Raw genomic sequence first — 16,880 nt, forward strand, 5'->3', positions numbered from 1 at the left:
AATCCAGCCTGGGAATTTTGGTTCTAAAGCTCGTCTTCCTCAACCTCACACTCATGCTGAAGAATCTCCAGAGAAATAGGACTAGAATGACAAAGAGCTGAGGAGGAGCCTTTTTTAAAAGGTTTTTTTAAAGCCTTTTTTAAAGGAGCCTTTTTTAAACTTGTCAGGTATTGTTTTCTTTTGCTTTTGCCTCCAAATTCATCCTTCATTCCTGCTCTGAAACTGGGTGTGGGCCCTTGAAAAATTTTTTTCTTTTGACGTTAATTTATTTATTTAGAGAGAGAGAGAGAAAGTGCAAGTGGGAGAGGGACAGAGAGCCAGGGAGAGAGAGAGAATCCCAAGCAAGCTCCACACTGTCAGCGTGGAGCCTGACGTGGGGCTCGATCCCACGACTGTGAGATCGTGACCTGAGTGGAAATCAAGAGTCAGACGCTTAACAGACTGAGCCACCCAGGTGGATCGGGGTCCTTTAAATAATCTTCCTTTGCCAGCTGGCACAATCTTCAAGCTTCGCCACTTAAGGCTGCTGGAGAGACGCTGCGCGAGGAAAACTGTGCTTCCTGGTTTGGTTGTGCTTGCTCGACAGGCTGCTGCGGGACATGCAGGTGGCATTCCCAGTTGTCTGCCCTCCACAGTGCCATGAGGCTTCCTCAGCACCCAGCCCAGCCCCGGCAGCAAGAAGGGCTTCCCCGTGCACCTACCTAGGGCCGACTTGTGGTAGACAAGTCTCTGCCTCTACTGAGACACCTCTTGGTGAACAGCCTCCCCAAGCATTCTAGAGTAGATATCTGCCAAGTTCCACCATCAAGATACACGACAACTTCCTCACCATCTAGTGGGTCACGGCCATACCTTCTCGAACAAGGTCTGAATGGAAGCCATGGTGCAGGTGACTCTTCCTTGGGTATGGCCCAGGGATGTGGCTGCTCTTTATACCTGCTATTTCTGTATTTTTTTTTTTTTATTAAAAAATTTTTTTTAAATGTTTATTCAATTTTGAAAGAGACGGAGCATGAGCAGGGGAGGGGCAGAGAGAGAGAGAGAGAAAACTGAAGCAGGATCCAGGCTATGAACTGTCGGCACAGAGCCCAACGCGGGGCTGGAACGCATGAGCCGTGAGATCATGACCTAAGCTGAAGTCAGAAACTCAACCGACTGAGCCACCCACGTGCCCCTCCTCTACTCTTGAGTTCTCTTGACTTCCTACTAGCAATATGTTGTTGCTCTAATCCCAAGTAACAGTTAACTATTCTTGATGTTAAACTTTCCTATTCAGATTAATCTCGCTGGTTTCTCTCTCCTGACTGATATACTAGCTGGACCCTGACTGATATACTAAGCACAGTAGGGATATTCAATTTCAAAGATGAAAGAAAAAAAAAAGAACGGAAACAAAACCTGTAAAATTACAAAAGGTATGGAAATTATGAGAAAGGACTTATTCCCTAAAACCTAGTTTTTGACAACTATGGGTCCTAACCTTGAAACTGCACATAGGTTAGAAAAATAAAAAACGCTTCTTTCTGCACTTTTTGTTACTAAAAAAGATGATGCTAAGTGAAAACACAAATTGTTTCAACATCAGTGTGCACAAATTCAAGGAAGATAAATTTAGAAATAACTGAGAGAATCAGAGTTTCTTGGGCTGCATCTCACACACTCTGTATCATGCAACAGGAAACAACAGCACATTAAACATCCCCTATCGGCCAGAGTCGTTCAGAAATGGACTGTGTTCATGTTTTCGTTCTGATAAAAATTTTTTAAAAAGCCCCCAAAGAATAGTCTGATCATCTACACAGCAGACTATCATAAAGCTGAGTTTTACACGATTTTAGTGCTTCACTTTGCACTTTGTATTTCAGAGCATACTGTACCACATTATGTGGCAAGGGCTGATGACAAATGAACTGGGTTGAACTGGGCATATAAATATTGGGTTGGTGCCAAGTAAAAGCCAAGTGACGTCATGGTACACTGTATGAAAAGAGATTTGAGGTTTTAAACCAGTTTTAAACCAGTTTAAATCGGGTAAAATAAATGCAGAACCTCACGGTAGCTAAGAACATCCCTCATGCCAATGGGATCAGTCAGTACCACATGTATAAATGTCGGCTTAATTTCAGAAAAATATTCGTCATAATAAATGACCTCTTTTAATTTGAATAGCCTTGGGCTAGTAGCGTTATTTTTTGTTTTGGCTTTCTAAACAAATACAAGCTATTAACATTTTAAACCCAAGTTTATCTCTGTGAAAATAATAAAGGTACCTCTTATATAACTGGGAATCTGCTAGAATTTTTTTCCTTAAAGGGCAGGTACACGGGGGGGCCAATGAATTTAATTGGTTAAGGTCATTCTAGTATTATATGCTAATGTTCATAGCTGATACTAATCAGGACCTGCCTATATTATTAGGTGACAGTGGAAAAGTCTATGCTTATATTTTTCCTGATGGTTGACAGGGATCATATCATACTACATGTATGACAAAGGACAGTGTGTCACCTGGGTGAAGAAGGATGACATCAGTAAGGTCATATTGCTATACTTTTTAATTATAAACTGTTGCTGTTCTGTGTGCAGAGGCTAAGAGAAAATCGAATTTTATCATCTATCTCAGTCTACATGGTACAATTATGTTTCAGGTATTTATATACATAATGATTATTTACTTGATGATTTTACCACTGAAAAAAGTCAGCTAACGTGCAAACTATTGTTATTGATCAGATAAAATTATCAGTGGCTTACTAAACTTGTTCCTTATCGTAATAATGTGGTTCTCCCTGTGGTACTTTTTATTCTTTCATAAAAGTCTCCTTTTTTAAAGTAATGAGTTGAACATCATAAATTATAGTGGCTGGGGATGCATATTTTATTTGAAAATCAAGCTGTAACTAAAAGAATAAAGTATGACTTAATATATATCTTGGGTAATGACAATAAATTTATTCAACGTAGTTGAAAGCTTATTAATAAGATCTCTCTTAGGAAAGTTCTTCTCTTTGGTATTATAGTGGGAAAAATAAAGATTTTACTGTTCCAGAAACGTATCAATGGATGTCTTATGACTTATGAACACCTTAGATGTCTGTCTTAGGATGACTCATCTTTTCATTGCTGCCAATATTATAAAATGTCGTGCAATGTGTGTTTTTAGATTAAGAAAAAAATTAACTCGAAGACCTTCAATTCTCTGATGGCAACAAAGACTCTGGCATTAAAGACAGGATAACTTATATAATATAACTAAGTACATTAAAAAAAGTCATAGCTGAAATTTTTGAACAGTATCACAAATATTTCTAAAATTTCTCTATGACGAGTTTTAGGCCTAGGCTAGGATCACCCTGATTTTTCATTTTTGAGAGTGCTCTTATGATGCTGTCGATATAAATGCCAAAGAAGAGAAAGGCAATCTTTTTTCAACCCACAATTCTTTCTTGACTGTTGTTAGGAACCATTTATTTCTTCTATAAGAAGCCCTACTACCAATATAAGAATTATTGGCATCGAAATTATTTTACTGGAGAACCAACTGTGAGTTACTAGAATATTCTGTATGGTAAAAATACAGCAGTTATATGCCATCAAAGGATATGAATATGGTCTAGATCATGTTAAATATATACAAACAAATTCTTCCCCGTAATCTTCTTTAATAGGCACACACAGACCTGACTATCCACATATATTTTTTAATGGCTTATTTATTTTGAGAGAGAGAGAGAGAGAGAGGTGAAGAGAGAGGGAGAGAGAGTTCTCCAGCAGGCTCCACACTCAGTGCGTAAGATCATGACCTGAGCCACCCACCCACAACCATGAGATTATGACCTGAGCCTAAATCAAGACTCAGACACAACCCACTGAACTACCCAGGCACCCCAAACCTATCATATTTAAGGACTTCAGTAAAAAGATATTTTGCCTTTTTCTGAGTATGGAATTACCAGCTCTACCCAAAGTTAATGAACCCAAATAAAAATAAATCTTTATGTTAACATTTTGGAATTCCGTCAGGCCTAAGAAGTTCTGGTGGGATTAGTGCTCTGCTCTAATGCGAATCGATAGAAAAGACCCGGTTGTCCAACTCACCTCTCCACAGTCACTTTTGATTGGCGTGAGGTAACGGCATGTGGGCTGGCCACTGGTTCTCCATTTCCTGAAGAGTCTATCAGACACAGAAGGGCAGATACCACTGAACATAACAGCAAAGAGGATGGGACAAAGGGTTACTACTACTCTATGGTCAAACCCAAACCCCAGGAGCCAGCATGCCTGCATTTATCTCCTGGCTCTGCTACTTACCACCTGTGTGACCTTGGGCAGGCCACAAACTCGGTGCCTCCCATTTCCTCCCGGATAAGAATACCTACCTCACAGCACTATGGTGAGAATTAAATGTATTAATATATGCGGAGTACTTACGACAGTGTCCAGCACGGTATGAGGGTGGCAATCAGTGTTGGGTGTTATTTTTGCTTGCACTGAATAGACTTTGGACAGAAAGTATATAATGTTGAAACCAAAGCAACTGGTGAAGACAGCAGTAAGCTGACTGATCAGGCTGACAGTGAGTATTTTTAGATTTGGAGCAAATCACCATGAACTACCTCAAGTGATGAGAAATATTTTTTTAAACTCACTTTAATTCTAGGTGCACTTAGAAGATAAGGTTTCACAAACGGAAGGCCAGTGAACTGTACCTAGCTGTGCCACCTCTTCATTCAGTGCTCCACTTCGCAGTCCAGCGTAAGCCAACAATATTGATGACAGACTCTAAGATCTGGGCCTGGGTTCCTTAAAGTCTTGTAAACCTTCATAAAGGTCCGAGTTCCAAGGAAGTCTCATTTCACAGCATAGCACGAGCTCAGTAACGCCGCTAGAGGTACAGGGAGTCTGAATACTGAACTTTATTAAAGATGCCAGAATTTGCCAAGTTGGTAGTAGGCAGCCTCGGAGATTACCGATAGGTCTGAAAACTCACCTGCCTGCCTGCCCTCGAATTCTCTTTGGAGCCCTGGCAACAGCATTCAGCCCTCAACCACACATGGGACTGGACAAAGAGGAATATTTGTTAGCCAGATAAACCTCAGGCCCTTTTAGCATATGAACTCAAACCAGACTTATTGTGAGTGTTGATAAACACAGATAGGATGATTGGCAAGTTTCACCTTCCCTCTTGCCTTGGTGGATTCTCCAGCTGAGGTACAAAGAATACTGAAAGAATTGTTAAGGGAATAGCAGGAAGGGGGAAGACGGAAAAACAAAAAAAAAACAAGGAAGCTGGCCATGCACGAACTACAGCATCAGCCCCTCAAATAACCCTGCGATGGTGCAATTTACATCCTAAAATGCTCATTCTGATGACTCACGGGGGGTTACGCCTTCATAGGGTCGCCACGTATTACAAGATTTGCAATAATGCAGTGGGGTTAAGAGGCGATCACAAGGGTTATCTTCCAAACAAATATAATTAGGGCATCTTTAAAAACCATGAAAAGTCTACTATGAAGGAATCATGAAATCATTTGATTAGTCCAGTCTTAAAAGAAAAAAAACAGCAAAGGAAAGTGGGGTATCTCTGGTCCTTTCTTATCATATTGATATTGCAGATGAGGAAAGAGGAAGGCTACACGATGGGCTCTCTACCCACCACCTGTATGTTACAATCATGAAGATGATGTGGGATCACAGAGGAAGAGTTATGAGCTTGCACTTCAGCGCTGGGAGCTGGGTTGGTCACGCTGCTCCTCAGGGGAAGGGAACTGGCCTGGCCTGGCCTGGCCTGTCCCACGGACTCCCAGCACCTGCAAGGAGGCCTGGCACATGGCAGGTCTCTGGAAATGCTTGCTGACTCCAAGATAAAGCACTCAACCTCACAAAGCTGCAGTGGAAGTTCAACAAGAAAATGTATGCAGGATGTATACATCCTGGCACAAAGAGGCCCCTTAATAAATACTAATTGAACCTGGGTACTAACACACTAAGGCAACTTTTATTTAAAGCAAATTTCTTTGAAAATCACCAAGAAATTAATGATCTCTGTCCAAAGCCTATAGGTCTCAACAACTTTCTAATGAAATTTTAGCAAATTTTTAATTTTAACTCTATTCTGAAATCAGAAGTTTAAAATGCATAAATTCTTTTTTGAGAACTGCTGTAAATACAAGTTTTCAAAATGTGTACGTTTAGAGTACTTAAGAGCAAATATAAATACATGCTAATTTAGCAGACAGTAAATGATAAATGAAATTTAGTTTTATGACACCAACAAAATTCTTCTCATCATGTGTGTATATATATTTATGTGTGTATACACACAGGGATATACAAATATATATCCACAGATATGGATACTTATAATGTGAAATGACTTAAGTTATTAAGCACACCATTAGAGTATAAACTAATATGACAAAACATCTGCCACAAATACAAGAGCGTTTTCCATAAGGGGAAAATCTGCGAACTAGATGACACACACCTAAGCTTCTGTACATCAATGAGTAACTTTTTTGTGTGTAACCAATCAAGAAATATCTCGAGCTCTAGAGAGTTAATTCAAAAACTCTTGTCTACATTTGAATTTATTTGAATTCACTGAAGCAAATACCTGTTTCTCCAGTGAGAGCTCCCTTGGTTATATCTCCGTTTCTCTGATCAACAGTTTTCTACAAAAAAAAAAAAAAAAAAAAGAGATTTTTTTAATGTTAAAGTTAGAAGTGAAAGGAAAAAAAAGTTATTAGGAATAGTTTAAAAATGGCCATCTCAGTACCTTATCTGTAGGTTCTGTTCGTCTTGTTCTTTTCATAATCTCCTCAAGTCGCTACAAGGAAGGGAGAATTGAGCAAAAGGATCAAATCCAGAAAGAAGGCTAGCCTGGCACATTTCAATGACTAAGCAAATGGGTCATTAAAACACGTCTGTTACTTTGGGTAATTATAATACACACTGCTTTGGCCTAATTGGCATTATTCACAAAGCTGGAACTGACTGAAGGCACATGAATCAGAAGGAACTGTTTATGGTGAGCGCCCCACTATGAAGACTGAGTTCTTTGGAGGAGATGATGAATCCTGAGAGCTACCCTACCCTTGATCCCAACAGACTTTTACATGGTCCACCTTCCTCCTGCCCTGTAAAGGAACATTATAACCTTTATTTATTTACAAAGCTTTCCTTGAGGGGAGGGGGATGAATTCATTACTAAAATGTCTCGTTGGTGGATTAAACAAGCAGACCACGAGCAGAACACACGTGCTTTCTGAGAGCAGTGAGCTAGTGTCTGGGTCCTCCCGTGGCTTCAAGTCTGGGGAAGAATGGGCACAGTTAGGATCCCAGGTTTCCGCGTTAGATGCAATCACCTTCTTTCTTTCCAGGCGCTCCTGCTCTTCTCTCTGGAAGTGCTTCTCCCGCTCCTGCCGAACCCTCTCTGCTTCCTCCCGAACGCGAGCTTCTTCTTCCTTCTGGAAACAAGAAGGCGGCCTGTGCTTCTGGGCAGCAGGGTTGCTTGCTGCCCCCATCCCTGGGGTGGGGGTGGGGGTGGGGGTGGGGGTGTGAGGAGGGGGCTCCCGGAGGTGGGGGCGCGAGGGTGCGCGGAGAAGTGCAAGAGGCGAGCGCGTGCACGAGACGGGGCGGGAGGACTTGCACCCCCACCCTGGACACTCTCCCCCCTCCCCAGGGCCCCGCCGGGCGGACCCCTACCTGCTTCTGCGCGCGCTCCTCGCCCTCGCGCTCGCGCCGCTCCCGCTCCTCCTCCGCTTGCCGGCGCAGCTGCTCTTCCCGCTGCCGGGCCTGCTCGGCCTCCAGCCGGCGGGCCTCCTCCTCGCGCCGCGCCCGCTCCTCCGCCACCTTCTGCGCCAGCTCCTCTTTCTTTTGTCTGCAAAAAGACACGCGAAGGGGGCTCCCTGGACAGAGGCTCGGGTTTGTGGCTCCCGCAGGGGCAGTCTGTTCTGTTCTGAGGGCTGGGGGGATCTCCACTGGGGACGCTCAGCGTGGTTCGTGGTCAAAACGTGAAGCCACCCAACATGCTTCATCTTTCCGGCCTTGTAGTAAACAGAAGGAAAACGAGACCACTAGTATTTCGAGGAGCGCTTGTTTTGTGGAAGTCCGTGCAACTTAATTATCCTTAAAGGCCGAGACTTGTTTAATCCACTAACGAGACATTTTAGTAATGAATTCGACCCCCTCCCCGCAAGGAAAGCTTTGTAAATAAATAAAGGTTATAATGTTCCGTTACAGGGCAGGAGGAAGGTGGACCATGTAAGAGTCCTGTTGGGATCAAGGGTAGGGAACGTCCAAGATCGCTGCCAGCACAGGGGCTGTGGTCCTCCCCACCCCCCCACGCCCCCAAGGTGCTGTTGTGCTTATTTGAAGAACAATTTGCATTGACATTGGTTTTTTTTAGCCCCAGGAGGAGGCCAACTAAGCAAACTGTCCCTCCAGCAAACTAGCAGGCAATCATGTGGACACTTAACTGTCTCACCCAGCTACTCTGAATGTTCTATCTAGAAGAAAACATCAACTCTTACTATGTAGCTTTAAAACGATAATTAGGAAGATAATAAGGAAATATGGAGATCAGAAATATGTTCAGTAAAAAAAAATCAGGATACAGATGTACCTCCACTGTGCTTAGAATTATGTAAATAGATGTCTGTGTGTACATACTTATGTACGTTTATAAACCTGCACACTGTTCAGAGACTGGAAAGGATGATCTCAAATCCACTCTTCCAATTATTGAAAACTGGTAAGATGATGGACAGATTTTTTTCCTTGAAGCCTTTCCCCATCAGTGTTGTGGCACTGTCAGTATGATAAGAAAATGTGATTTAAAAAAAAATCACTTAGCGGTCAGAGACACGATTGTGAAGCAGCTAATCCGTTCACCATCATGACTGCCACCACCTCTCGTCCCTCAGACGGAAGACTTAATCCCAGGTATCCCTAGGAGGTCACCGCTCATTGAGCACGGTCACCGCTTTACCTTTCCAGCTCTTCCCTCTCCCTCTTCTCCCTTTCCTCCTTCTCTCTCTGCTCCCGGGCCAGCCGCCTCTTCTCAGCTAGCAGCCTCGTGGCCTCTTCCGGGTCGGTGGTGCCCGCAGAGGTCTTGGGAGAAGCGCAAGCAGTCACAGTGGATGGTGAGGCTGGGGCTGAGGCTGGGGCTGGGACCGGCGCTGGAGCGGGGGCCGCGGGGGCCACGGCTGGGGCTGAAGCAGCTGTACAAACAGGTACAACGAGAAAACCAACTGGAAACAAAACCCAAAGAACAAAACAGAAACTAGCATTCCCCACACCCCAGGCCTAGAATTCATCATTGTAAAAGAAAAGGGAATGTTTATTACCGTGTGTTCTCATGGTTTCACCGTATTCTGTTTGTAACCAAGCAACATAACAAAAAGGTGCGTGTGTAAGTGAGCCATCCTACAGGGCTGACGCTCTGTCACCAAGTCCTATTTTTATACAAGTTCATCAGTTAACAACATGTATGGAGTGTGTACACTCCATACTGTGTACTCGGTAGAGAGCCTCATGTTAGGTTCTGTGGGAAGTTATACCCTGAGCAAAAAGATGAGATCTTCCATTTGCCTTTGGTTACATTAAAAAGATTCCTTCTGGGGCGCCTGGGTGGCTCAGTCAGTTAAGTGGCCGACTTCGGCTCAGGTCATGATCTCGCGGTCCGTGAGTTCGAGCCCCTCGTCGGGCTCTGTGCTGACAGCTCAGAGCCTGGAGCCTGTTTCAGATTCTGTGTCTCCCTCTCTCTGACCCTCCCCCATTCATGCTCTGTTTCTCTCTGTCTCAAAAATAAATAAACGTTAAAAAAAAATTAAAAAAAAAAAAAGATTCCTTCTCTTAGTGACTATTCATTACTAGAGGACTAAAGCCTTTCTATGAGTTTCCTCAGCGTCTCTGCCACGAGCCCAGGTTCAGGCTGGGAAGATGACACCTGACAAAGAGGTCCCTTTTGTCTACCCACAGCTGTCTCCAGGTCTGAGGTGGGAGGAGCCATAGGCCTCTTCAGGAGCCAGTGCTAGTATTCCCATACATTTGGGCTCCACTGTCTGTCCTGATGCCAGGATGGAGCACAAGTCCCATGGCCTTATTCAGATTCAGGAAACGGCCGAGAGAGCTGATCCGGGAGGGAGTCCACGCAGATGCACCTGCTGTGAGATGTGATCTCTAGCATTCTAGACCCTCCTCTCAAGATTCACCTATCTCCTTCTGCCCCTACACATTTTTTCTTTGTCCTCAGGGCACTTTTTGGCCTTTCTCTTCTACCCCTTTCCATGCAAACAAATACTGGACTCTTCCATTGTCTAATGACACTGTTGCCTGTCTTGAGTCATCTATTCTTTCTTTGCTCCTACCACCTACCTTCAAATTAAGCCTTAAGGAGAAAACTTTTGAACGAAGACAATTTTCTTTTTTTTTTTTTTTATTATTTTTTTAAATTTTTTTTTCAACGTTTTTTATTTATTTTTGGGACAGAGAGAGACAGAGCATGAACGGGGGAGGGGCAGAGAGAGAGGGAGACACAGAATCGGAAACAGGCTCCAGGCTCCAAGCCATCAGCCCAGAGCCTGACGCGGGGCTCGAACTCACAGACCGCGAGATCGTGACCTGGCTGAAGTCGGACGCTTAACTGACCGTGCCACCCAGGCGCCCCACGAAGACAATTTTCAACAAGAAATACTGAATTCCTAGTTCTAGGTGATTTTTAAATTCTAGATAGTATCTGGTTTCGCCTGGTAGAGAGGAGATCCATCGGGTCTTCTGAAACAAATTCTGTCAAGCAAAGAGGCTAGCCAGTGGTCCTGAAACTCCCGTAGGCACAGGAAAACTGGCCATTCTGTATTTTATCTGGCAATCCTGCACCGGAATTGATGGCTAAGCTCAGTGTCTTTCTGACTCCCTGGAGCTGGCATATACTTGGATTCAGTAGGTCTGAGGTAGGACCAGGGCTCTGTACATTAAAACATTATAGAAATCGTGGATCAAAAATACTTCCGTAAGATCTTCCTTCTCAAAGGTGGAACTCACACCCTTCCCTTGAGTGTAAATTGAACCCAGTGACTTGCTTCTAATGAATAGAAGATGACCGAAATTGTGACTTCTGTGTGTAGGACTTCTGAGACTAGGCACAAAAGGTGTGGCTTCCTCGTGATGCTCTCTCTCAGATCGTGCTCTCTGGGGAAAGCCAGGAAGTCCAGCGGATGGACTGTAAGGATATCAAGTAACCCAGGTTCATGTGTCATGAAATGGAGCTCAGCCATGTGTATGCACCACCTGCCAACAACCCAGCTGAGCTGCTTCCAAACTCCTGATCCCAGAATCTGTGTGACATGACATAGTAGCTGCTGTTATAAGCTGCATAGTTTTAGCAAAATTTGTTACACAGCAACAGATAACGAATACAAACGATCCTGATGCAGGTGGTCTGAACACCACATTCTGTGAAACACTGGATTCAGCCAAAAAAAGGAGTTATAAACTCTACCTGAATTAATATACTATGGCTCCAAAAGTAGGATTTTGATTGGATGATTCTTTGTATGTAAAACAAAATCACACTTAGGAAAAGTTCGCAAAATTAACCTCAATAAGATTTCCAAGTCCCCAGTAAGAGCAAGCAACCCACACTCCATCGCAAGTCAGCTGAATCTTACCAGGAGCAGCCTCTGGCTTGACAGGTGTCCCCTCTTCAACTGTGGCTTCTTCCACCTTCACTAAAGGTGCTCTGCCCTTAAGTGATGGCTCACTGGCAACTTTCTGGGGTTCCTTCTCGGGTTCTTTTCTCTCAGATTCCACTCTGACTTCTCTCTTGACAGGGCGGATGTTGCCAGGGGATGGGGGCCGGACCTGGGCAGGGGTAGCTTTGACTGATCCGGGAGGCAAGGAGGAGGCTGGTCTGGGTGTGCCAGGCAGATGAGGAAAGGACTTGGATGGAAGCCTGGGTGACAAACAGTGGCAAGAGAACGGGAGACATCAGAGTAGGCTTTCCCGAACCTTCCTTGCCTCACACTTCTACCCCATGATAGTACTAGAACACCAATAAGGAAAAGAAATGAAGATATTTAGCTGTGTGTATTTGTTTTTTATGTAGCAAACACAAAAATATTCACTCTAGACTCTTTCCTGTTTTCTTTTTCTTTTCCTCCAAGGAAAAAATATTATTCCTGACGTCAATGCCAAACAGTGTGGAAAGAATAGTTTCCTTTCAGAGAACAGAGGCTACAAATTCTTCAACATGGAACAACCCAGCCAGCTTCTTAAATTTCGCTTACCAAAGTCGGGAGGGCCCTGGTGATCTTACTTTGGGATGAGATGGAGACAGAGCCCTCCGAATGCCACACGTGGGTTGGAACGGGAGGTTTTCTCTCTCTCTGTCTCTTTTATAGCCCTAAGTTCAGAGAAACACAAGAATTAGATTCTGCTATAGGAGTGGGACAATCCCATTCACAGTATTCAATAGTGGAGCCACAACCCATTGAGTGACTTCTTGGAAATTTTCCAACCTTTGTCATTTGTACCCATTCCACTCCCACAAAAAGCCCTTGTTAGCTTAACACTGAATATTGTCAACTGAATTAACACAATCTGACACTAATAATAAAGCTCTGGATGTCTGATCTGGAGTTATAGTTGTTTAAAAAAAATACACACTTATACTCTTAGAAAGCACCTATATATACTTTGTGCCTAAAATCAGCTGGGGCAAAATCTCTCACTGTCTGGTTGAAACCACACAAATATCAAAATTAACATCACTTCCATTCCCTTCTCCCCTCTCTTTTAATTCTTTAGCATTTTTTTCTTTTTTTCTACCTTGGAACATGGACATAACTGCAGTCTTTTTTTTTTTTTAAATAATACCTGTCTGCTACATCAGACATTAATATATTTTCCCCTTTATACTGATACTACATAAATAAGTCCTTTCTCACTTAATGTCCTCTTGCTCTTGAAGGAAAAGTTATGTTCCAGGTGAAGAATTCTAGCTATTTTTAATCTTCTTCTTTAAGGATAAAATTGAAATGGCAGAGTGGGTCAAAACATTATCCCTTTCTAGCTGCATCCTATAAATTCAGCCAGAGAGTGATACCTTTTCTAAGTGGAAATGAGCAAAGGGAAACCCAGAGTGTTCCGATAATGTATAGTTAGCCAAGACAAAAAGACCAAAACAAAACAAAACAAAACAAAAAACAAAAAACAAAAAACCACAGAGCAAGAAAGACTGATTTTAAGTATCTGAAACTTGCCAACAATGTTCTGGCCTGGGAATGGATACTCACTGGACACACCTGTGCAAGCACCTGTCAGTCCTTAACTTTGTTAGGATCCTTGCAGGAAAGCAGAATGTGAGAGCCCAAGGAAAGGGACAGAACTTTATCTTATCTCGCCGCAGGGCCAAGAAGCTGGTAGTGTACCTTCTCTTCTTTCTGCCCGGTACCAGCATCAACTCCCCTCTTCCTTCCTTTCCCACGTTTGTTTCCCTTCAGTGTCCCTTCTAACTGCTCCTCTCCACTTTCCTTAGAAGCATTCTAGTTGCTTGACTGGGCTGTAGGCGGGGGAAAAACATGAGTATCAAATAATACTCAATGTCTTCCCAGGATTTCTAAATAAAACAAATGAAGACTGGGGCAGGAACAAGTTTTACAAGATGTGTGCCAGCTCTATATCACTTGTGGCTGCACGACCATCCTTTGCCCCCATTTCTGGTCCCAGAAGGTGGGAGGTGAGGGCTCAGAGAGCAGCTGTAGTCCTTGGGCACGAAAGTGGCAGCCGGCACATGGGACCCTTCTGGAAGGGATAGAGGGTGGCAATTATGCCTTGGGAATATCAGTGCCAGAGTGGAAGGCCCGGGGCTCTTCCCAACAGAAGCTGGGGTTATGCACCTCAAGTAGCTTTTTCCTTTTTCTGGAAACATTTTAATGTGGTTGAAGTCAAATTAAGGAGAGATCTGAATGGGAAAATAAGTCCGGAAGTGTAGCTTGTGATGCGGGGGATACACGGATGAATTTCATCATCTGGGTCTTGATAAGACAGGCATTGAGGGAATGAACCTACAAAGACCTGTATAATCCTTCTTTTTGCATTAAAAAAAAAAAGCCTTCTTTTTTTAAAGTGGCATTGAATGAATTATTTCTTTCCTAAAACTGACCACCTTAAAGGGGTAGGGGAAACAGGGAAAGAGCAGGTTAGAAAAATGCCCCATACTTAAGATAACATCCTCTCAGGCAGGTAGATGCTTTTACTCTCTTAGTTCTTTTAGATGTCTTTTCATTGGTCTGGCACCCAATCACCTATTTGGGGACCACACGTGTAAAGGCATTCCTTACCCTCGTCCTGATCTGAGTTAGTAGCCAACGGTCTATACAATAATCTTCCCTGTTAATAATTTCCACAAGGCTACACTAAGGTGGAACGCACAGCAAGGTGCCCATGTCAATGGTGCTGGCAAGTTTCCCAGCAGGACAAAGACTTTCATTTTCCAATTAGAGTTAAGTTTAGAATACAAATAACTTTCAAGAGAGAATACAGACAAATACTCCAAAGCAGACTGAAGTCCAATAGAACTTTCTGTGATGACTGAAGTAATCAACATCCATGCTATCCAATATACTAGCCACGTTTGGCTATTTGAATTTAGGTCTAAATTAACTAAAATTAAATAAAATTGAAAATAAAATTATGAAAACAGTTCTATTTGTAACAGCATCAAAAAGAATTAAATACTTAGGAATAAACTTAATCAAGAAGGCAGAAGACTTGTACACTGCAAAACAAATGAAAGACGACAAAATGGGAAGAAATTCTATGTTCACAGACTAGATAGAAGACAGACTTATTGTTAAAATGTCTATACTTCCCGAAAGCAACTACAGAGTCAATGCAATCCCTATCAAAATCCAATGTTGTTTTTGCAGAAATAGAAAAATTAATCCTAAATTCATATGGAACCTCAAGGTACCCTGAGTAGATAAGACATTCTTGAAAAGGAGGAACAAAGTCGGAGGTCTTGTACTTTTGATTTCAAAACATAATCAAAGCAGTGTGGTACTGGCATAAAGATAAGCATATGGACCAATGAAATAGCCCAGAAATAAATCCTTGTGTATATGGTCAGAGGATCCTTGATAAGGGTGCCAAGACCACTCAGTGGGGAAAAGATAGTCTCTTCAACAAACGGTGTTGAGAAAACTGGGTATCTACATGCAAAAGAATGTAGTTGGACTCTACCTCACTACAAAAACTAACTCCAAATGGATTAAAGACCTAAATGTAAAACTTAAAATTATAAAATTCCTGCAAGAAAGTTGAGGAAGCTTCGTGACATTGTTTTTGGTAATGATTTCTTGGATATGGTACCAAAAGGCCACAAAAGCAAAAAGAGACAAATGGGACTACATCAAACTTAAAAACTCCCGTGCATCAAAGGATACATATAATCAACAGAGTAATAAGGTAACCTACAGAAAGAGAAATATTTGCAAATCATATATCTGAAAAGAGATTAATATCCAGAACATGTAATATCCAGAATATGTAAATATCCTACAACTCAACAAAAAAAAAAAATAAAGATTAAACAAATTAAAGAATAAGAATAAAAGATGAGCAAAGGACTTGAGTAGATATTTCTCCAAAAAAAGATATGTGAATGGTCAACAAGCAAGCACATAGAAAGATGCTCAGTATCACTGATTGTTAGGGAAATGCAAATCAAAACCACAGTGAGATAGCACCTCACACACCATTATGATTTTCACAAGAAAGTGACAAGTGTTGGTGAAGATGTGGAAGAACCGGAACCCGTCTATACTGTTGGGGGAACGTAAGTTAAATGGGGCATTGCTATGGAAAACAATATGGCAGTAGGGCAAAATATTAGAAATGGAATGACCACAAAATCCAGCAATCCCACTTCTGGGTATATATCCAGAACAACTGGAGGCAGGGTCTTGAAAGAGATCTGTTACCCACATATATAGCTGTGCTATTCATAGTAGTCAAGAGGCAGAAGCAACTCAAATGTCCGTCAGCGGGTGAATGGATTAACAAAATGTGGTGTATATGCGTGTGTTTGTGTATATGCATACATACATACAATGCAGTTTTATTAGCCTTAAGGACAGAAATCCTGTCACATGCTACAACATGGATGGACACTATGCAAAGTGAAATAAGCCAGTCACAAAAAGATAAATACTGTATGATTCCATTCGTATGAGGTATCTATACTAGTCAAATTCAAAGAAACAGAAACTGAAATGGTGGGTTACCAGGGATTGGGAGAGGAGAAAATGGGGAGTTGTCCCTTAGTGGGTATAGTTTCAGTTTTTCAAGATTTAATAAGTTCTGAAAAATATACGTAATATTACTGAAATGTATACTTAGAAACGGTTAAGACAGTACATTTTGTTATATGTATTTTTTTTACTGTAATTAAACATTTTTAAAAAGGAAATTAAATTTAAAATTCTTTGTCATTCTCACTAGCCACTTTTCAAGTGCTTCCATGACCAACTGCTGCTGGTTGCTCAAATGAATTCCACAGTGCAGCTCTGGGGCAAAAGTGACTTGTGAGTCACTTTCCGGAAATAGGTATTTGCCTAAACATTTGGTCGTAAAGAGATGAAAAGACAACCAGTAAGTCAAATATAGAAAGAGGAAGGCGTTAAAAAAAAATTAAAAATGGGTGAGAAAGTAGAGTTTCTGGATCATGTGATGACAAATCCCTCTCATTTAATCTGTTGGCCATGGGTCAGCTCTCATCCTCCCCTCCTGGTGTGTTATGTTGTGTTTTTATCTGCAGCAAGGTATTTTTCCTTTGGTAGGTACTTTTCCCTCTCCAATAAGTACTCAACCTT

The 16,880-nt window shown here is 42.2% G+C and overlaps 1 protein-coding gene across 9 annotated transcripts in view; it reads right to left on the minus strand.

Annotated features, from left to right (window-relative positions):
• MAP7 (microtubule associated protein 7) overlaps positions 1–16,880 on the minus strand; it is a 177,219-nt gene that overhangs the window by 7,010 nt on the left and 153,329 nt on the right. For 5 of the 9 annotated variants that reach the window (XM_042939922.1, XM_042939919.1, XM_042939924.1 and 2 more), the window contains 8 exons: positions 12,294–12,409; positions 11,676–11,959; positions 8,996–9,257; positions 7,711–7,885; positions 7,371–7,472; positions 6,782–6,832; positions 6,620–6,677; positions 4,099–4,201 (listed from right to left, as the gene is read on the minus strand). In XM_042939922.1, the coding sequence (XP_042795856.1) occupies positions 4,099–4,201; positions 6,620–6,677; positions 6,782–6,832; positions 7,371–7,472; positions 7,711–7,885; positions 8,996–9,257; positions 11,676–11,959; positions 12,294–12,409 (1,151 nt within the window). The remainder of the gene's footprint in view (positions 1–4,098; positions 4,202–6,619; positions 6,678–6,781; positions 6,833–7,370; positions 7,473–7,710; positions 7,886–8,995; positions 9,258–11,675; positions 11,960–12,293; positions 12,410–16,880) is intronic. The other 4 variants (XM_042939923.1, XM_042939925.1, XM_042939921.1 and 1 more) reach the window with 2 other exon arrangements.

Source organism: Panthera leo, chromosome B2 (genome assembly GCF_018350215.1).
Source record: "Panthera leo isolate Ple1 chromosome B2, P.leo_Ple1_pat1.1, whole genome shotgun sequence".
Classification (NCBI taxonomy): Eukaryota; Metazoa; Chordata; class Mammalia; order Carnivora; family Felidae; genus Panthera; species Panthera leo.